Source organism: Tetrao urogallus, assembly GCF_951394365.1.
Source record: "Tetrao urogallus genome assembly, chromosome: 2".
In the NCBI taxonomy this organism is placed as follows: domain Eukaryota; kingdom Metazoa; phylum Chordata; class Aves; order Galliformes; family Phasianidae; genus Tetrao; species Tetrao urogallus.
The window spans coordinates 20,570,042-20,592,060 of NC_136814.1; the positions used below are offsets into that span (position 1 = coordinate 20,570,042).

The window sequence follows — 22,019 nt, forward strand, 5'->3', positions numbered from 1 at the left end:
TTTGAATGTGACCGTTTTCCCTTCAGCAGTCTTTCGTTCCTCTGATCTTTGGGAACATCGAATTTCACACCTAACTCTATTTATTTGTATGTATTTCACAGGAATTCCTTGGAGCCTGCCCTGGGAATGGACAGCCACCTCCATTTTTGGAGGAGAGTAGTACCAATTGAAGAGGCCTTTAAGGCAAGTCAAAAAGTGTGCTGATACTCTTAGAAGAGTAAAGGGAAGAGACAATCTTCTAGGCCAACAGCCATGCCTTTCGGGCTGAAACTACGACGGACCAGACGCTACAATGTCTTGAGCAAGAACTGCTTTGTGACACGGATCCGTCTGCTGGACAGCAATGTCATCGAATGCACTCTCTCTGTGGAGAGCACAGGACAGGAGTGCTTGGAAGCTGTTGCTCAGAGGCTGGAATTACGTGAGGTAAGAGTAACCAGGAAAGGCCATCTGTCACTTTATAACTTGACACATTTTTAGTGGACATGAGCCAGCAGTGTGCACTTGCAGCCCAGAAGGCCGGCTGTATCCTGGCTGCATCACAAGATGCAGAATGAGAGAAGGGATTGTACCCCTCTGCTTTGCCATGGTAAGGCCCCATCTGGAGTACTGTGTCCAGGCCTGGGGGCCTCCAGCACAAGACAGATGTGGAGTTGTTGGAACAGGTCTGGAGGAGGGCCGTGAAGATGATCAGAGGGCTGGAGCACCTCTCCTATGAAGACAGGCTGAGGGAACTGGGTTTGTTCAGCCTGGAAAAGAGAAGAGTCTGAGGAGACCTCATTGTGGCCTTCCAGTACTTGACAAGAGCTTATATAAACAGGAGGAAGACCAACTTCTTGCACCATCTGATAGTGATAGGACAAGGGGAAATGGTTTAAAACTAAAAGAGGGGAGATTTAGGTTAGATATTAGGTGAAAATTTTTTACTCAGAGTGTGGTGAGGCACTGGCACAGAGGAGCTGTGGTTGACCCATCCCTGGAGGTTCAAGGCCAGCTTGACTGGGGCCCAGGGCAGCCTGATCTGGTGGGTGGCAGCCCTGCCTGTTGTAGGGGGGGCTGGAACTGGGTGATCTTTAAGGTCCTTCCAACCTAATTATGTCATTTAGTTCAGGCAGTCCTTGTTCCTATGAGTCCTGTTACTTTTAGAGCTGGCCAGGTATGACCAACAGCTGGAGCTCGAACATCTTCTGGTTGCGTGAAAACTGAAGATAGAGCAACACCCAGAGTGCTGTGCTATTGCTCTTTCATTGTAGCTTTGAGAGCTCTTTGAAGTGTGAGGACAAAGTTCTTCTTTTCTTAGAAAATGATGAGTGTTACTTTCTGAATCAAGATGCTGATACGCCAAGTTGCAGTCATGTTTGTCTGAGTGAAACCCTGATTTTATTGACATGGTAGGTTGAGTTATATCAGTGAGAATGAGCCCTCTGGCTTTCAAATGTATGCCTTGATACAAATATATTCTTATTACTAACTTACTACAACAGGCAACAATTGTTCTAGTAGACTGAACAGCTAGTAAAATTGGAGGGTGGTTTTTTCTTTCTTTTGTTTAACTGAAATACTTAGTATCTAAAACAACAAAAGGTTTCTTTCATTTGCAGTACTTACTACAGAAAAGTTTAGAGACCCAGACTTATCTTATTAAAGACCAAAATCATTTATTTTCTAGTTCTTGCTGTAGAGTTTGTCTGTTAAGTGTTGAGAAAGCTCCCTCCAATGTGTGGCACAAATGAACTGTCTTATCTTAAACTCCGTGGACTCCTTAAGTATCCTGCATGCTTACGGGCTTTTGCAAACCACAGATTGAAAATCATTGCCTGGGAACTGCTCCATATTGTCTGACTGTCCTGCTGGATCTTGCAGTGTCTTACATTTAGAGCCCTTTGTAATGGTGGCAACTGGAAGGTAGCATACAAATAGCTAATGCAGATGAGAGCTAAACACTCATTTTGCAGATCAGCAATGATAATGAGTGAGAGAAGAATCTCACTTGTCTTTCTGTGGAATAGGCAGAGGAATGTGCCAGCAGGAATAGGACAGAGTCAGAAGATGGTATGGTGTTTTTTGATAATCGTATTTTTAAACATATAGAAGCATCTCTACTACCCCAGTCTTTTAGATATGAGGAGTTCCCAGGAATTGAAAATGATTTCTTTTTGTTGCTGGGGACACTTTGGAGTGTCTGTACAGAGGCTAGGTGTTTCCTTTTCCTTCCAGTGCAGAGAGGAGTGAAAAGAATGAAGTGATTTTCCTTGTATTCCTTGTGGTTTATCAAGTTGGCGCAGTGTGGGGCCTGAAGATTCTTTCTGTACAAATGCACCTGCCTCTGTGAACAATAGCTCTATCAGTGGGTTAGCATTCTTCTTCACAAAGCATATTGTGATTTCAGAATATGTTTTGTTCCACTTTGGAATGAAGCCTGAAGTTTCAAAATTTTCCAGAAAAAGAGATCAGACAGTATAGTAGCAAAGGAAGTTGTTTTGGGCAGTGTTCAGTTTCATGGGGGCTTTGTATTGCTTTGGTGTTTTCTTTCATTTTCAAAATTGTTTGTGTCATGCAAAAAGAAATGTCAGCACAAAGAGTTTGTGTTTTAAGATGAAAAAATATTTTAACAACACAGGAGAGAATGCTTTGATGTTGTTGGAACACTTTCCCCTTCTTTCATCACCCTCTCCACTTTTTTTTCTAAACAAAGTTTTGGCAGTATTGAACCAATTTTGTAAAGTTCAGATTTCAACAGTACAGCATATTTTAACAGAAGTGTTCTTGAGTCTCTTTTCTATTTTTTCCCCTTCTGATTGATTCTAGAAGCATCCACTGCTGCTTGTTTAGGAGGGAAGAGAATTACTTGCATCTTCAAACCCTTAGGTGTGCCTTCATCCTCTTTGCTCCTCATGTAATAAATCTTTGGAACTAGCAAGCTCTGAGATGCTTGTTAATGTGTGCTGAACTTTCTGACCATAAATTCAATTCTTATTTGGACCCTCTAGTCTTCATGACATGGCTGACAGAGGAGAGAAGGCTAATGCAATCATTTTGTGACAGTCCTCTTCCCTCCTTAGAGTTTTCAGAAGTTTGCAGTCACTGACCAATCAAATGTCACGGAAAGGTCAAAGATATTTTGACAAAACTTAATCTATGAGATTCTCACAACTTGATAGCTGAGTAGAATGGAGAGGCCACACTAAATGTATTGGTTGAGGAAGTAAAGCAGTTTTGCAAGAATCCGTGTTGGAGAGAGGCTTCGTGAATTCTCCAAAATGAAGCAAAAGACTTCTGTGATGTACAAGTAAAGAAAAAACAAACTTCATTAAATCCCATGTGCACAGAACAGCTAACATCCTGTTTCAAGTCTCCATGCAGTCCCAGCTGAAAATGCTTGTTCTTTTAAAAATAAAGTACAACTTTTGTTCAATACCTTCATTTGTTCTTATGTTTAAATAGATCCCAGGTGTACCCCAACATTTACCTTAGTGCTAGGAATGTATACATGTTTCTCTCAAGCTGTTTTTTAGAAACAAACAAACAAAAAAAACCCAAACAACTGTTTGAAGCTTCTGCCAGAAAGCAAAACTGTTTGATATAACTGTATATATATTGTTGCAAAGAACCGTCAATCATTACACTGCGCACAACTGAAAAACAGTATCTAATGGATTATGCATATTTCTGTTTGATCTCTGGGGAATGCAGCTCACTCCCTGACTGAGTCAGGGTTCAGGAATAGGTCAATAGAAAGTGTAGCCATGTAACTACTGTAAAATCTGTTTTTATCCCTTTCAGCAAAGTTCTTGACAAAGCATCAGTCCGTGTAGATGAACAGTTACCAGTCCCCGTGGACTGAGCTTATAAGCTTAACATTATGTAAAAATGAATAAGAAGACTGGGGAGGAAGGGCAAAGAGGAGGAGGATGAAGTCAGAAGCATCCTCTTATAATTTTGCACAGATCTGCATAGATTATAAAAAGTTTTTTTCAGTACAGTACCATTTTCCTTTCAAGTGAGACTAAGTGAACTTACTTCAAATAGCGAAGTAATCTGTACAACTCTGAGAGTTGTGAGATTTCACTTCTGTTTCTTCCTGTTGTTCTCTTTATTAACTTTAAAAAATAAGTTTACAGATCTTAGAATGTTTTGTTAGTAATTTGTATTGTTTTGTGGAGGTTTTGTTTTGAGGGGAAGTGGGATCGGCAAAGGGTGTTGGGCAAGGTTCTTTCTGACCGAACTTACTTATTAAAGCTCAACTCCATAGTGGTACCTCCAGCACTGCGGTGTTCCAAAACCCAGCCAAAGAAAGAGTGGCGAGCTGCTCCACAAGGGTGGCAATTTTCTGCTTTTCTTTTTCTTTCTTTTTTTCCTAGAAGATGCTCCTTCCTTGTTGGATACTACTGGAGACTCTTGCTCAGCATCCAGTTTGCCTCCACAGTTGACTTGGTTGGACTTTTCTCTCCAACCCTGCTAGGGCTGAGTTCAGGCAGTGCTTAGATCCTTCTAGGAACAGCTGGCTGAGTGAGAACCCCAGGACAGCAGAGCTTAATGCTTTCACCCGGAGGAGCTGGAACTCTGCCTCTTCCCTGAGGATAAATATTTAGTTGGCCACTTAACCAGATGCTTTAATAAACACTAAGCCTGTCTCACTGGATTCTTGTGAGTGAGATTTGCTGGTTTAGTGAGTGCAAGTAGTCTGGTAGTGTTGACAGTTCTGCTGGTTTTGCCTGACAAAAAGACAAGCGTAGCTCTGGACTTAGGACTGTGGCTAAGTCTAAGTATAAAATGACTGCATCATTGACTGGAAATTGAGCAGGAAAAACATCTCTTTTTTTTTTAAAAAAAAAAAAAAGAAATTATTCACACAGTTTTTGTATTACCATGTTTCAAAGATCACCTTTTCACACAGTGCACTTTGGATTCACAGATTCATACCACAGCATCTGCATGGGTACCTTGTACACTGATGAAGTGATGCCTGATAGGCAAGGATAATGCCCAAGCCTTGTGAAAAAACTCTTGCAAACTCTTTTCATACAGAGCTCTTCATTCATTTCTGGATTAGACAGACCAAAAGCATGAGCAACTGGAGCTCTTTGTCCATAAACTGAATGTGTATGCATATGTTCACTGTTATAAAAAGTGTATTTTTGCCCATCTGCCAACCCTGAGTAGAAGATGTATGTTTTTTTAGAAGTGAAGGCATCATTTATTTTCTATGCCACTTTGCTGTTCTTACTTACTAGAGCAACCTGTGTTAATTTGGGGCCTGCCACAAGTAGGTGTACTTTTTTTTTTTTTTTTTTTTTTTTTTTTTTGCCAATGGTTTACTTTTGAGATGGACAGGTAGACCACCTTTTGCAATTTGCCAGCTGCTTATAGATGAAAAGGTTTTTTGTTTGTTTGTTTTTAATCATCCGACCATCCAACCTGTGATTTCTCTGTGTTGTAAAAATGCTCTGTAGGCTAGAGTATGGCAGCACCTGACTCAGATTTGGTAAGGCTTTCTGTACTATCATGTGACAGGTCACAGTGTGCTGAACTTGGAGGTTCAGCCATTTCCAGTCCTGTGTTCCTTTGTTCCTGATCAGAAGTACTGATGTTTCTTGGGGTAGAAGCTCTTTAGGCATTTGTGGTAGTGGATGTGGAAGTCCTTCTGCACAGAGAGTTGTTAGAAAATTCTAACATTTTCAAGAAGAAAAATTCCTGGCTACTGGAAGCTAATATTCAGATAACTGTGTTGGTCTTCTCTTCCGAATGCATGCATTTGTGACTCAATCTCCATTCTGCAGTTCTTGTGTTTTGTCTGCAATTGCTTGATCCTTTCCAGGCTGCTTTCCAGGAAAAATGGTCATCTTTTGGCGCTGTGAAATGCATGCTTCCCAAGGGGTGGTCTGCTGTATCTGCTCTACTCCAGAAGCTTAGAAGCAGCATTCTCTTCATATTCCTTAGAAGTGATTCAGATTGTATTATTTTTCCTTTTTTTTTTCTTTCCTGGATTTGATACTTGAAGAAACTTCTACTGTAACAAAACTAAATTTTTGTTGTTCATTGCCCAGCTGTTCAGTAGGCAACGTGCTCATTCAAGCTGTTCAATTCTAATGCCCTCAATCCCTTGAATAATTATTTTAGACTTCAGGCTGCAAGTCGTCTTAGTTGCTAGTTTACTTTAATTCCTATCACACTGAGCTGGTCAAAAAGAACTTCTTAATTCAGTGATGACTCTGGAGAGAGAATAGGCATCTATCAGCTAATTGGTTAGTGAATTTTTGTTTTAAGGTTACCCTATGCTGATCTGTTTGGATTTTTTTGTCTCCCGGACTGACTGACTTCAAATTCTAGAAGGAAATACTGCACTGATTTTCTTGAAAAAAGGAACCAGCTTGCTATGCTGTACCCAAGCTACTGTTAAAGAGAAAGAACGAGGCATTTGCAAGGCGTACTGCAGATTTGACAGAGTTAACTGAGGAATCAAGTTGAATTCGTTACCTTTGCTAAATGCTAATCTGGACATTCTGGAAAATTATATGAATTATATGGATATGAACTATGTGCACAATGAGACCATAAAGTAAATACACCTATGCTACTGTTCAGCATTTTTGCATATGATTTTCTTGCATGTTCATCAGCAATCAGAAGACTAGAGCAATGTTGCTTATGATGCGTTGTTGTAATTTCTAAGTATTTTAAAGTTTCAGTATTGCATTAGTTGTGTGTGTCTTGGATGCTAAGTCATGGTAGATATAGTGTTTTTTAGAGAAGTATCCTTTCTGTTTCTGAAGTGAAACAGACTTGTAATGACTGCTTTTGCAAAATGCCATGTTGCAATTTGTCTCTATTTTTGATAACACATTTTTGAAAAATGAGAGTATCTGGAAAATTTGGTTGGAGAAATCTTGATGGTTGATTTCTAGGCCAAACTTTTGGAATGTATTAAAAGTAATTTCAAATGAACACTTTACAAAACAGGAAATAAGTTTCTTTTTTCTTACCCTTTCTCCAGTATTTCTATTTAAGAGGTGGTGCTGTGTATAAAAGCTTGTGACTGCCTGTGGAAGGATTGTTGTCCACTTAAGCTGTAACAACAAAATAAGTATTTTATTTCATTTAGGGCTAATCTAAACTAATGGAAGGGATGGCTTATTTCCTTCAATAAGCACAAGTGCTTTTTTACTCCTTCAGATCTGTAGTTGTAGTACTAAGTGTTAATTGTAACATGCATTTATGGACAGTACTGGCACAGTGCGTAGGTGGTTTAGGGGCTTTTTGATGGAACCTTTCATGATGAATCAGACATGCCTTCAGCTTCTTACTACCAGTTTATAGAACTTAAAGTTCTATTTCTGAAAACTGCTCCTTGTCAATTACTACCCACCAGGAACAGTTTTTTGTCCCTTTTAAGGGATGCACGACAGCGATTGAGACTGACGCAGTATATGAAATAGCTGAAGCTTTAAACATGGTTATTTTTCAAGAGCCTAGAGGAAACAACTTGTCTTCTGCAGTACTTTCTTGCACGTCATAAAACCTTGTGAATGATTTTTATTTTAGAATGCGAATATTATGTATAGTGTATCAGGAAAATGGTTCTGGCGTTGGTAAATACATGTTGGCAAATGTGTGTAGGTTTCTCTCCAGTATCTTTATTGGAAAGGTGGTACTGTGTACAAAGTATTGTGACTGCATGCGGAAGGATTGTCCAGTTAAGTTAAGCTGTAACAACAAAATAAGCATTTCATTTGTTTTAGGGTTTTAAACTAATGAAAGCTACTTGAAAGTTTACATTGAATAGGAAGAGTTGGAAGGGTTGCCTTGTCCTTTTGTTTGCAATGGGTGTGATCTCATGACGCTCTGCGCTTTGATTAAGACTTAATATTTGCTGTTTGCTGTCTGTTCACAAGGTACAGGTGTAAGCATGTCAAATAATAAAATTGAACCAGACATTTTCTGCAAATCAGTTAGTTATCTATGCCATAATCTCAGATAGAACCCCGTAGTGTATCTGGAGAGATAAGAGGATTGATAGTACTGCATGTGAAGTACATTATACTGCAGTGTTAATTTGTCTTCAAGGATGTTCTAAAAATCACAGAATGACAGTAAAAAAAAAAAAGCAAACCAAACAACAACAACAACAAAACACCTCTGTTTTTTTATATATGGAAATGGCAGATTTGACACAGTGCCATCTGTTCTTGTTTGCATTGGTGTCGGTTTTTGGTGTGTGGTCTAGCTGAAAAGGATAAACTGACACTATTTTGTTTCTTTATCTAGACACACTACTTTGGCCTTTGGTTTCTCAGCAAGAGCCAGCAAGCCCGCTGGGTTGAACTGGAAAAGCCTCTGAAGAAGCAGCTGGACAAATTTGCCAATGAGCCTTTGCTTTTCTTCGGGGTAATGTTCTATGTGCCCAGCGTTTCCAGACTGCAACAGGAGGTAACAAGGTATGTGAATTCCCTCTGTTCACACTTCTGTGTGATAGCTGTGAGGGAACGGACAATTACTTTGTTTCTGACATTCAGCACTCACTCAGGAATCACCTGGTTCTTTCCTTTCCTGCCTGCTGCCCAAAAAGGGAAAGGCAATCATCACTAAGTTATATATGTTTGGGGAAAAAAAGATTGCAATACTGGTGAATGATTGATTATACATGGCCAACTGCAGAAACGAAAAAGGAATGATAAATACATATTTAAGAATCTGAAATAAATTTTGAAAGAGACACCGTGACAATACTCCTTTAACCTTCAACTGATTAGAAGAAAGCTATACACAGATGACTTTCACATACAGTTTCAGTTTATTATTCTTACATCTGTGTTTTGCTGAAAGTGAACTTTGGTTTCTTTCTGGATTTTGCCCATCCCATTCTTGATCTTTCTCCTTGTAGTTCACAAAAGGATTAAAATTGTTAGAGGGTATTAGTCCTTTAATTATGATCAGGCTGCACCTTTGCAAACAACTTCTATGGGAATTACTCTCTTACTCAGAGCCCTGTGCTGCATTTGTAACAATACAGCTTTTTTGAGGGGCTGCCCTTGTAAACCACATCACTGTGGTTTGTGCACATCTGTGTTGTATTAAATAAATAAATAAATAAATAAATAGCCCACCTCACCCAAAAAGGGATGGGCTTGTTTTCTTTTTAGCCAAAATTATTTAATTTATCTGGTTTAGACATGGTTGCATTAGCACAGCTGTTGTAAGGTCAAGACTGGAATAAGTGGATGAGAGGTGCAGGCTGGCAGAAGCTTTCTGTGCTAGCCTTGATACTGCAAATGTGAAATTCACCTTATGGTCATAGTATCTAAAAGTTGTGTAAGAGTAGTTGAGAAACAGTAGATTAATTCTAGGTGTGCAAGATATGAAGTATGCTGAGGATTTGCATATGGTGTATTTTAAAGGATCTTAAGATTGAACATAGGAACTAATTTGGGTAGGATGCAAAATATTTGATTTTATTAAATGACAGCTGTCAAGCAGCGTCATGACTGTGTATGCAGAATTCTTGTCAAACAGGGAGTCGAAAGCCTAAAGAAAACAAATCTTACTTCCCTGTGAATAGACTTGAAACTAAACATTGACACTTGTCTATATCGTGCATTCCTGTCTTGTGTGCTTTGGAAGAAGGAAACCTCAGAATATTTCCTTCAAAATTAATTAATGTGCAGTCAGAATGTCTGATTTTTTTTATTTTTTTTTTCTTTCTGTTGCTCGTGGTTGTTGGCCTGATCCTAGCCTAATTGTGTGCTGGATGAACTGTAGGTAGATACTTGGATGCTATTGCCTGTTTAAGATGCAGCCTGCAGTGCTGATTGCTCATTCTTATCTCACCTGTGGAGGTATATTTGCTCATTTTGCCCAGGTTGGTAATAACAAAACACTTCAATGACAATTGAACCTCACAGAACTCTCAATTTGAGCAGCTGCTTTTTTTTTTTTTCCTTCTGATATGATTGATAACATATGCTGTAGAGACTTCTAAGTGTCTCACATTGATATTATTTTTTTTAATCCCTCCATCAAAACTAGCAGATTAGTAATGGATCTCAGAAGCAGAATAGCCTGTAAGATCAGGATTTTTTCTCTTCTGAAGCAGAATCTCTTCTGTGAGGGTGATGTAAAGGCGGGAAACCTTCAACTGTGCAATTCTAATTAGATTCAGTAAATTTTAGGTTCAGAGCATTTAGTGGTGAATACATGGAGAACTCCTTTGAAACAAATGCCAGAGGAAGGATTAGTCTGAAGTCTGATTAGATGGACAAATAGGGCTTTTTTTTTTAGTTTGTTTGTTTTTTTGTTTGTTTTTAATTTGATTGTACTTGGTAAACTGATTAAACACTTGTTTTGAAACTGAGTATATATGCATTTGGAGTTAGGCTTGATTGTGACTGTCTGACTGAGTTGGTTTACTCCACTTCTGATTTGTAGCTTTATAGACTCTGGAGGTCCCTTCCAACCCCTACAATTCTGTGATTCTGTGACAGCTGGTTATGAGAGATTTGTCCCAGGTTGAATATTCTGCCAGGGACCTTGTACAGTTGTTGAATAGAGAGGAAATGATCCAAGGCTTTTGGGTTTTGCCGAGAGAGAGGAGCTCTGCTTGAGCAGTTCCTCTCACAGTGGTCAGGAGCCTTTTGTGGTTTTGCTGATAACTTGCTGTATATTACAAGCCAAATGTATAATGCAGAAATGAAGGTAACAGTGGTCTGACCACTGTGTCCCCCAGTGGTAGAGATGCAATGAACACCTGGCCATATGTGACATGCTGGGAGAGAAATTTACTAGTAACCTAATAAGTAGTCAGTACTGTCCTTCTGAAATACAGTGTGAGAATGTCAGCTGACATGCTGAAGCACAACACAAGTAGCAGTGCTAACCACAGAGTGGCTGAGTTTGGAAGAAATCTCTTGAGCTCATCCTGCCCAACCCATGTGCTCAGAGCTGGGCCAGCTGGAGGGCATTGCTTAGGGCTGGGTTCCATGGAATTTTGAACTTCATGGAAGGAGACCCCACAAATTCTCAATCACCCTCACAATAGCAGAGTATGGGGTTTTTGTCTTTTTTTTTTTAATTATTTTTTTAATGTTCAGATGGAATTGTTTGGATTTTAGTTTGTGTCCAGGTGATTTCATTGTTTCAAAAGTGTGGATAGGTATGGAGTGACAGAGTGTGTGAATATTCCCCAGGTTGCCTATTGAGGAGCTTCAGAGCTGCAGGTGCCCATCACATAACCACAAGCACAGCCACGGCTCAGTGTGGGATGCCTTATGTTAGGCCATAAGAGATATTTGTGATGTTAGAGGATAGGGCATGTGGGATCCTTGGGAAGGAAAGAGAAAACACGAGTCTGACAGTCAACCTCTGAGACCTATGAGAAAAGATGAGGCAAAGAGTACTCAGAGGGACACAGTTCATTTTAGTAGATCAGATCTGACTCCATGGTGTGTTTATAAATGTGACACGTGCTTAAAGATGCACATACTAATTGTGTGGGTTTTTGTTTTGTTTTGTTTTGTTTTTCCTACTCAGAAAAAGTGAAATAGAGCACTGGAACAGGGTAAGAAGAAGGAATAGGATACAGTTACTCTTATTTGGCTAATGATATTTGAGTGCAAATGGTGAGGCTTTTCGGGACAGCTGTGTTTCCTGACCTGCGATGGAAATTCCCTGCAGGTATCCAAGGGAAATGTACAAGAAACAACCACCTGTTTCTTCTTTCTTCCTGGTAAAAATAATTAAACAAACATTGCTGCTGTGCATTTCTCTCAGTGTAACAGTGTTGTACTCTTGATGTTTTGCATTCTCCTTAACAGAGCCCTACTTCTTTTTTCCTATTCTGTCTGCTCTTTCTGTTTTGTCTTGTGTTGAGTTTCTTGCTTGTAGGTAACTTCTGATCTTAGTGCTGTCTCTTCTGAGATCCCAGTCACTCCAGCATCAATTCTGCCTGTATTCTCAGAGTCTCACATGCACCCAGTCCCAGAGACATCTTCCAATGGGAATTATGAATTATAACCACATGATCATTTCCTAAGGCATCAGTAAAAGTTTAGCCGTTTTGTAATTAGTATAATTTGAAAAAATATTGAAGTTTTTTTTTTTTTTTTTAAAGCAGATGAGATCAATTTAAAAAGCTCTTCAGTCTTGATGGAAGCTACAGCAGATGCCATTTGGGTGGGACTATGGGAGTTGGCACATCAGCAAAAGGAATTTTTCATAGAAAGCTCTATGGGCTGCTTAGATAACCTCTTTTTAGTCATCCAGCTGTTCTCAGAGTGAGTAGCCATTGCAGGTGGAGATGCTGCACATGCTTTTGGCATATTTAAGGCACCTGGGATTTGCATACTATCTGATATAAAGCAGTCTTTGTGATGCTTTGTAGAGTAGATGTTTGCATAGATTAGAAATATAAATCTGCCTTTTATTTTCTGCTAGCTCCTCAGAGGGGAGGCATCCTTTCAACCATTTTTTTTTAAAGTCTTTGTACAGTGTCTAGAGTAAACAAATGTGCTCTTGTTCCAAAAACAGAGAACCCACACACTTACGGCTTTCTGAAAATGTGGGTGCTGCTTTCTGTATCAGTATCAGACGATCCATGTCCAGTTATGGTGGGTTATCTTTTTTTCCTTACATTTCCAAAGGAAAACTGAAATTGCATTTTAGTTCCCGCAGTATCTCTTTCTTCACACGTGATACTGCTCGTGCCTCCTGTGAAATAATGGATGTGTGCTTTGGTCTATGTGTTTTTCTTTTTTGGAAGGAGCTTCCAGTCTCATAGCTAGTAATGTCTGTGCAAATGAGGCTTGCACTGCTGCAGATTGGAGTATGCTGCTGCAAAATGGAAGCAGTGACGTGGATGAGTAGGATATCCATGGTACTGTGTGCGATAGTTAGGTTTGATTTGTTTGTGTAGGAACAGAATCCTGCAGAACGTATGCTGTGCTGCATTGGGTGCTTGCCCTGAGTTCAGCTCTCGGCTCTGCATTGTTCCCAAAGAGCCTGCTGCACAGCTTTTCAGTGAAAGAAAGCCCTGAATATTTGGAAAGAGATGCCTGCACCTGCATAGAAATGTTTGCAGGTGGAGAATCGGAGTCAGTGGCTACCAGGCCTGTTTTTTGGAGGGTCTATGGAAAAATCAGCCTTAAACTTATCCTCCTTTAACTAAATAAATGTCTATTTTGTCTTGTTTTATTATCTTAGCTCGCTCTTCACCATTTCTAGCTGTTTGCTTTTTTTTCTCGTGTTTATCTTTTAAAGAAATATTTTTTCACAGTCCCCCCCTTTATCTTTCTGCAGCTGCTCAGTGATGACTTTGAAAACAAGTATTTTCTTAGATATATATAGCTACAGACCTTTATGATGGTGTGGGTTTTTACATCCCTGCAGTATGAAACGGAGAGGAAAATATGTGGTTTGGGACCACTTTTTATTTACAGGGGAAAAGGATTCTGGCAAATCCATTTTTATTTTTAATTGAACTCTGGACTTCTTTTCCTTCCTTTCTTCTTCAGAGTTCACCCTACCTCAGTTCAAAAAAACCTCCTCAAATGTCTCACCTACTTGAGCTTGTGTTTATGTGACTTTTTTTGAACAAACAAAAGCTGCACATCTTCCTATGTTGCTAGCTTTTAATACAAGTGCATTCAGTTCAGTTTTTGCACTGGTTGATTCTATTTTTAAATGGTGCTTTTAATTGCTTGTTAAGGTTGGATAACACATCCTCGTGTGCCCATCTGCTTTTGTGGCAAGCTCGGTGATGTGGAACTCTTTTGACTGCTAGGGTTATAAGGTACATTAAACTGCTTTTCTTTCCACGCTTGGTCACACCTCTGGCTTCTGGCAGTCTGAGAAGTCTCTCTGTGTACCCCCCTGTTCACAGTAGTTGATTTAGCACTGTGGTGACTCCATTGTCTGAAATAAGTATTTTTGTATATCACGGTGTGTCAGCACAATGTATACCATACAGTTTGTTTGGGACAGCACTGACTTTGCTGTCCTGAAGTGATGGGCTGGGATGGGTTATGTGGCCCACTTGTTCATACACCTTTGGTAGACCCTTAGGATTTTTTAATGGCAGTTGTTCTTAAAAATTCAGCATCAATTAAAATATATGTATATATATAGAGAGAGAGTAATATCGTACAGGATAGCAGTACAGAGGTGTGTGATTAAGTTGGATGGTTAAGCGAATGAGTGGGAAGTGGGAGTGTGGACTGTTTAAGAACAAAGGCCAGATAAATGGTCTCTTGCACCTGGAGAGTTGAATCTGAGTTTAACAATTCAATGTTACTGCTGTAACTACTTTTAAAGTTTGGTTTTCCAACAGAGGAAGCCCTACTTCTTTGCCCAAATTTTTCTCTTCCAAAAAATACTTGTTGCTTCAAGTTTACAGCGCACTTTATCCAGTTATGGTTTAAGAGTATGCTTGCTCCTTTAAGAAGACCATGTCCAGGAGCAGGCTGTGTAGCTTCCAGGGGAGCAAACGCAAGCAATTTCCATCGCCCTCTTCTAGGAAAAGTCCTAATTCCTGTGCAGGTGCTGATCAGCTGTGCCATGCTTATGGGGCAGTTCTGGTCACATCACGTGGGCCATGACATATAGCCCTTACTTGGCACAGTAAAGTGCTTTGTGGCCTGCCCGGTGAGAAAGAGGAAGCATCTCCTCACCAAGAGGGCTGTGCACTTCAACACTGATATGATAGTAATGATCAGAACTGTTTTGTGTTTTTACCGTAGCATAAGCCAGTGTAAGTTTCTTCTAATAGCATTTCCAGCTCTGTCACACCAGAGGGCGGTGGGCATGGCACGGACTGCCCCAGGCAGTGAGCGTGGCCCTGAGCTACAGGAGTTCAAGAAGCATTTGGACAGCACTCTCAGACATCGAGTTTGAATGTTGGCTGGTGCTGTGTGGAGGCTTGAAGGTGAACTTGAAGATCCTCGTGGTTGCCTTCGAACTCGGGCTATTCTGTTTGTGTTGACAGCCGCCCTTGTACATCTTAGCTTCTGGTTGGAGAGCTCATGTGGCCAGATGTGCTGCTTTTCAACTGCTTGCAGGCTGGATGAGTCGTAAGAGCTCTGGTTGGCCACCCAGGCTTAGACAGTCTGGAACATTTCCATTTTGGTGCTCCTTTGATGGTTTTATTGTTTTAATTATTGGACTTTTTAAATATTAGTGGCTACTGCAGCATAAAAAAACACACATTAAGCTTGTAGTAAACTTTGTAAACAACCTGATACTTAATAAGCCTTAATTATGTTTTTGGAGGACAACAGCAACAAAAAATGTGCAGTGCTTGCTTGGTCTCTTCTTGCATTCATATCGTTACGTGTTGTTTTGCTTTTTGGTAATATTCTTGTTTGAGGGGATTTGGGGTTTTTCTTTTGGCTTTGTATTTCAGTGAATGTTTAAGATCTAACATAAAAAATAAGAACTCCTTCAAGATTCAACATTAATTCCCTGTTTATAAAATAATTTGCTGAGGAGGGCAAACCCTTCTCCCTGCTGACTTTCTTCAGTGAATGGGGAGCTTGTTCTCTGTATGTTGATTATTGAAAGCTGAGCTCTTTGTGCCAGATATTTTAAGAAGCTGTTGATGCTTAGATCTAATCTATTACATTATATGGTGCTTTTAGACCAGAAAGTGAATGTGTTTTCATGTCTGTGGTTGTGCAGTACATGTGTAGCAATTCTAAAAAAGCATTGCATAACTATAAATACAGTTTTGGATACTTCAGCTTGCATTTTTGCTTTAGTGTGTTTTGAAGGCAGTGGCAGTGATGGTTAGAAATGTTGTAACAGGAATATCTTGGCATTAGACAGTATCACATTTTCATCTATCATGAGGAAATAATACTTATTTTATGTTCTTGGGCTTAGTCACGTATTCTTACATATTCTCCCATGATGGAAACTGTTTGTATTAAATTTCAGTAGATCTGACACTGTTAAAGTACTCTAGGCTATGTACTGGGCCATTTAAATGACAGCAAATTATGTTTGAGTGTCTAATTCTTAAATGACAGCATTTACAGATTGCTGGGGCTTCCTCATTGGTCTAGTGTAGACCAGCTTGGATTCACCCATGCCAGTTGGGGTGGTGGAAGTATTCACACAGCTTGCACTGAACGCTGAGCAGCTCTTGCTGAAGAATGAGGTTCCCACAGTTGGGAACCAGAAATTATTTATACTTTAGGAAAAAATTCTGCACTTACATAGAATGATGTATAATTTTATTGTCAATACTTGTGACAAGTATTTTCTGTGTATATTTCTTTGAGTTTGTTTGGATTTTTCCTTAAAATTTACTGCTCTTGAAATTATGTTAGTGTATATGAATTTCATTTAGGGATTCCTTTATGTGTTCAAAACAAAACTCAAACCAGCTCTGTAATGCAGCAAGGAAGTGAAGACATGAGAGGTATGACTCCAAGTATTCTATAGCTTTCAATAAACGAAAGGAAAAGCATATCTAGATGTGTCATTTTTAAATAGTGGCATGCCTTTGAGGGGGTTCATGCACAGCCCCTGGAACCTGACAGAACTTCATTTGTAAATTCTCTTTTACTTAAATTTGTGCTCTTCTCCTTGCCTTGAATCGTTATCTTTCTTGGCCTTTTGCTTTTCCCTGGTAGATCTTCCAGCGTCATGCACACACACACACAAATTGTGGCTGTATTATTAACAGTGTACTTATTTTGTGTGTATACTTGTGGAAAACCACTCGAAAGTCTGCTTGTAAGATCTGAATGTGTCTGCTGTTCTCATTTTGTGCTCATAGCAGGCTATTTCAAATGTGATTTTTACTATTTTCTATTTAAAATGTGATTTTTACATCTTGCTGTAATCTGCAGTAGAAAACTTCAGGAAAACTGCAACTAATTTTCTTTTTGATATGAAGTGAGAAATTGGATCTTGCTTTCTTTGAAGCTTATGGATAGTAACCTTCTTACATAACTGAAGCATTTGAGAAGTTGAGTTTAGCAAGGTGGCCAAGCTGGATTTACTCACATACAAAGCACTTGATAAGCAAACTCTGGCTAGGTATTAACTCTCAAGGGCTATGCCAGGTTTAAGATGTAGAGGTATGGGCAAACAAAAAGCAAATATTGTTGGAGTTTCTAAACAGAAATAATGTTCCAGAGACTTGAAATTCACATCTAATGTTTCCTAATAGACAAAAGCACACCACCATCTCCATGATGGATGTGGATTCATTCTGTGTGAAGCAAAGGCCAAGAAGTTTCTGTAAAATTTAGTGAAAAAGCTTCTGCTGTAGTCGTCGTTGGAATGACTTTTAACAGGGTGATTTTTGATCTGTTTTATTCCCTGAAGGTTGTGTTTTTTCACATTCATTAAAACAGACATACAACTATAAAAGCAAGTGGGGTTGTCGGGGGGCTTATTTCCTGTAATACAGAATTGCTCCTTTAGGTTTATACTTTTTGTGCTGTAGGAAAAGAAGATGTAATTTGATTTCCTTATATCTTAAGAAATAAAATAGCAACAAAGGTGGGATAAATGTCGTTCCTTGGCTTTGCTATGCAGTGGTTAGGAGAGTTAAAGATGTCTGAGGACAGTGTTGTTTTCAAATGGAAAGGCTTCAGGAAAACACAGCATTTCAGGTCCTGTTATATTGTCTTTTCAGTGTTTTCATTCTCAAACTACATCCAAGGGCTTGATTCTGAGTTGCTAGGTAGTGTTTTTAGTCATGTCTGCCACTGGTACTGGCTGCAGCAAGCATATTTAGGGCCTGGAAGCAATAGGCAAGAGGATGCAGTTCAGTGTTGTGGGTGTGTCGTTATGTTACATCAGTGTAAATGTCTTAAATACAGGCATACATCTGAACTGGCATTTAGCACAAGACAGAGGACATGGTTTGTCGTAGCAATAAAAGCAAGAATTAATTGGCTAGTCAAAAAATAGTATATATTTTAATACACTTTTATGAAAGTAAACAAGCCTGTGGAGTTCTAGAATCAAACAAGTGACATGCTGGTACTAGAACTGTTTCCTTTTGCTTTCTTAATGGTGGAGAAGAAAGAGAAAATGAAGTTCTTATTGCTCATAAAGTAGAAAGAGCATTTGCATGAAATGAAACAGCTTTAAAATAAAGGCCAAATGATCCACGGTTACTTATTAAAAAGTACAGCTTATCATCCATTTCACTTGTGATTGCCCTACCAAGGCCCTGCCCAACTTTTCTGAGCCTGGTTCTGACCTCTGCATTAATGATGTATGCATAATATCATATCCCAGAAAAGAATGGCTTGTTTTTAACCAATTTGTCCTTGCTGGTCAGAAGACGGGAATGTGTTACTTCAATGAATAGCTGTTTTTAATTTCTCAGTTGCAGCTTACAGTGAGAATCTTCAGAGTTATACTGAGAATGGCTGGGATATCTAATGTAATGGAGCAGTTTTGCTTCTCCCCCTTTAAGAAAAGTAAGAGGGATTCTATTTAATCCTTTGTTTTATGAGAGATTGGATAAGAGAAGTGTAAAAATGGAAAACACTTGTCATCCCCAGATACTTGAGTCAGGGATGTGCCCATAAGCCTTTATGTATGTCCTCAAATAAAGATGAAAGGAAACATCCTCTTCTAATCCACGAACTGTGCAGTTCACTGCCTTTGTCATTTAAACTATCGGAAAGTGTGTGAGTGCTTTTTTCCCCCTTAAGGTGTAGTAGCAGTGCATATCATTGTGAAATGAGTCTGCCCATTCATTAAGTAGCACAGTACACACAGTGCGTATCATAGTGTACCTTACAGGATGGTGTGCTGCTCTTGACTTGTCTCCCAGGGTACTTAAGGCGCTAGTTTAGAGAGATGAACATGTTACCTAGACTGGGGCTAATATCCCTATTTTATCTTTCTACAGACTGCAGTAGCAGTGAGTAGTGCTCTCTTTAGCGAAGTGCAGACTGCTGGAGGTCTGCATGTGAGTCTCTGTGATGCAGGCTGGTCCTTTTGTAGTCATGCATCTTCTCTTGATGAGTCTCAGGAGTAAAGGTTGCTCCAGACTTCCTGTGTAATCAGAGGGAAGAGAAGGGCATTTCCAGAGCGTGATTCAGGATTCTTCTGTTATGGATCGCTTTCCTCAGGTGATTCATCCTTTCTCTGCTGCTTGTGTCAAAAAGGGAACTGCGGCTCACTGGTCTTCTGTTAAGGAGCCTCAGGTAGATGTCTGAAATTTGGCTACAGCGTCAGAAAGAGTCATTTGGGCCAACAACTTCGAGCAAACAGACCTTTGCTTTTGATTGGGGTTATTTTTTTTTTTAATTCGAGACTTCTGTAGGCATTGGAAATCTTGGTTACAGCAGTGCTGCAAGTCTTCAGTCAAATTTATTGAATTTTGATGGCCGTCCTACAGGCTGGAGCAAACATCATCTTCTATCCTTATTGCTGAGGTGCAACATGTTTGAAATACACCCTTTTTCAGGGAGCTGAATAGCTTTAATATTTTTTTCCCTTACTGGCAGAGTAGAAAGCTGAAAGCTGCAATTGGATGTCAGTACAATCCTGAAGTCTCTGAGTATGTTTAAAAGAAGCATTTGTGCGGAGGCCCCTGTGCAGCTGAAAATCTCAAAAAGAATTTGGCAGAAGTCTTGGTGTCAGAAGATGGCACATTCCTGTACAGTGAAATGTTTACTGGTTCCCTGTTTTATCTTTGGCAGCTGCTTTTGCATTTGATATCTTCAGCTGTTTTGAAGCTTTTACAAAGAATAATTATTCGTTTCATGAAATGATTCTACTTTACCCACCCAACTGGGCAGTGATTCATATACTTCTTTGGCAACATTGCCCATTGTTATCAGAGCTGCGTTTGCTTTTGCAGGATTGCATCCACTCCTGTTAGAAGGAAGTTCTAACATCTTCTTGGGCCACAGTTTTATTGCGTGGTTTGCTGATGTGCAGAGTGAATGTTCAACTATTTCTGTGAAAATCCTATATTCATCAGTCTTTGGGAAAGGGAAACAGCCTGAGTTTTCATGTTTTCTGCAAACTTTAGGTGCTTCAGTAATAGTTTCACAGGAATGATCTACTGTACTGTAGGCCCAACACATAGGGGGCAACTTCATTATGTCTCATTTCACTGTTTTCTTACTACCGGAGATGTATAAAAATGTAATGAGTGAACTGGATTTTAGCTCCAAACAAAGTCAACTTCTCCTACATATATTATATTTATATATCTAAATATAGTAGAGCTTTATTTGAATGTTGATTACATGAGACAGGAATACGTGAAGTTTTTATTAATTTTTGTTGTTGTTTGTTTGAGTTCCATAAATACACAAAGTTTTCTTCCAGAGCCTTAATTTAAAAGTTTTTTTTGTGTATGTCTAGAGAATAATTTAGTAGAGTTATGCTTGTACTTAAACCAATTTTTAATAAACTTATCTATTTATTTCCAGTATTGCAGAATATGAGCTAGAGTACACAGATGTTTAGTTAACTCCCCACATTTTTTTTGCGTGATAGTCTAACCTGCTTGGCCATTAACCTGGCTGGCTACCAGGAGAATTTTCAAACTGTTGACTCATATTGCTTCCACATGCAACTTAAACCACCTTTTCCCATAGTGGAGACAGCTTGAAGGTTAGCTGCATATACTCTTCAGGTTAGAGAACAGCATATTTTGAACTGAGTCAACACATGTGAGTAAAGGAAATAAATCAAAGCTATTATTCACATTACTGTCTAATCTCATTTTTGCTGAAATTTTGCTGGGTTTCAAAATAGGAAAAAAACAAGAGGGTTTTCTTTGTGTGTGCGCTCTGTTTCCTCATGAGGATCCTGTGTGGAAATGGAGGAGACTGTGTTCGTAAGGAGGTGAGGGTGGAGGCAGCAGTTTTTGGACCAATAAACAAAACAAAAGCTGTAAAGTACTGTGGGTTGTGCTTTGTTGTTTTGTTTTTTTCTTTCTTTCAGACTGCACAAAAAAAGGTGAAGGAACTTTAGCATGAGTTGATTTTTCTCGTAGGCTTTGATAATCACTCTAGCTGTGGAGCCAATTGATGGAGATCTGGGTTTAGTTCCAGTGGTATCACTGTTAGGGAAAGTTGCATCTTTCCCTTACCTCCAACACGCTCACTGTGTTGAGTTTTTAGTTTCTTTTTGTTTGTTTGTTTGAAGTGAACTGGACTGCAAGAATGAAAATACTGATCATCATGCGTAGCCTTTAAGAGCTATATAAAAAAAGCAGTATATGGCATTGCTACAGTTGGTCTGCTGAATAATTCAGCTGACTGAATTGGTTCCATTTTGTTTTTTGATCATTTAAGAAAAAAATTGTTAAGAGAGCAAGCTTCTCCCATACTGTAACCTCTGTAGCCAGATGTGTCTGTCTCAGTTCAGGAGGCGCAAACATGTAGTGAAGTACATGAGGACTCTGAAGTCAGTGGGACTGCCGTGTTGAACAATAAAACTATTGTAGCATGTGCTAAAAAATCCAAAACAGATGGATTGTGCAGCATACTACTTTTAAAGAAACATGGCTAATGAACTCCTCAATCCCAGATATTCTAGTCTAGTGTTTCTGTGTGATATTTATGCTTATATTGAATGTTATTTTTCAGCTGAAAATTTTGCAATTTTTGTAGTTCTCCTCTGGCCTTTATAACTGCTAACGATCTGGTGGTATCACCAGGTCTGGCTTTGCTGGACTCTAACTTGAAGGGAGCATACTTAGCCTTTGCTTAGAGATGAGGCTTGTAAAGCAAGAGAATATGGCTTCCCACATTTTTTACTCTAAACGGTGTGTTGGAGTTTTGTACTGTATAATTCTGTAGGTATTTGGATTAACCCTGATAAAATTATAGGTGGTTGTGAGGGAGTTTATTGTGCTTATAAATTGTAGTGGGGCTCCCTGTAATTTGTTATAATTAATTCAAGAGTTCAAGGGCAGAAAATCAGGATCAGGTTGTGGCATGCCTCCCTTTCTTGCTAAAGCATGCTATTACTAGCCTTCTGATTTAAGGTTTGGCTTCATATTTGTGGGTTTATTTGAACTCAGAGTATCCAAAAAG

The 22,019-nt window shown here is 39.3% G+C and overlaps 1 protein-coding gene across 1 annotated transcript in view; it reads left to right on the plus strand.

Moving 5' to 3' along the window:
* Positions 1 to 252: 252 nt before the first annotated feature.
* Positions 253 to 22,019, plus strand: part of PTPN14 (protein tyrosine phosphatase non-receptor type 14) — a gene marked incomplete at both ends in the record, with an annotated part of 63,431 nt that continues 41,664 nt past the window's right edge. Inside the window, 2 exons of the mRNA XM_079549910.1 lie at positions 253 to 426; positions 8,266 to 8,435. Of these exons, the coding sequence (XP_079406036.1) occupies positions 253 to 426; positions 8,266 to 8,435 (344 nt within the window). The remainder of the gene's footprint in view (positions 427 to 8,265; positions 8,436 to 22,019) is intronic.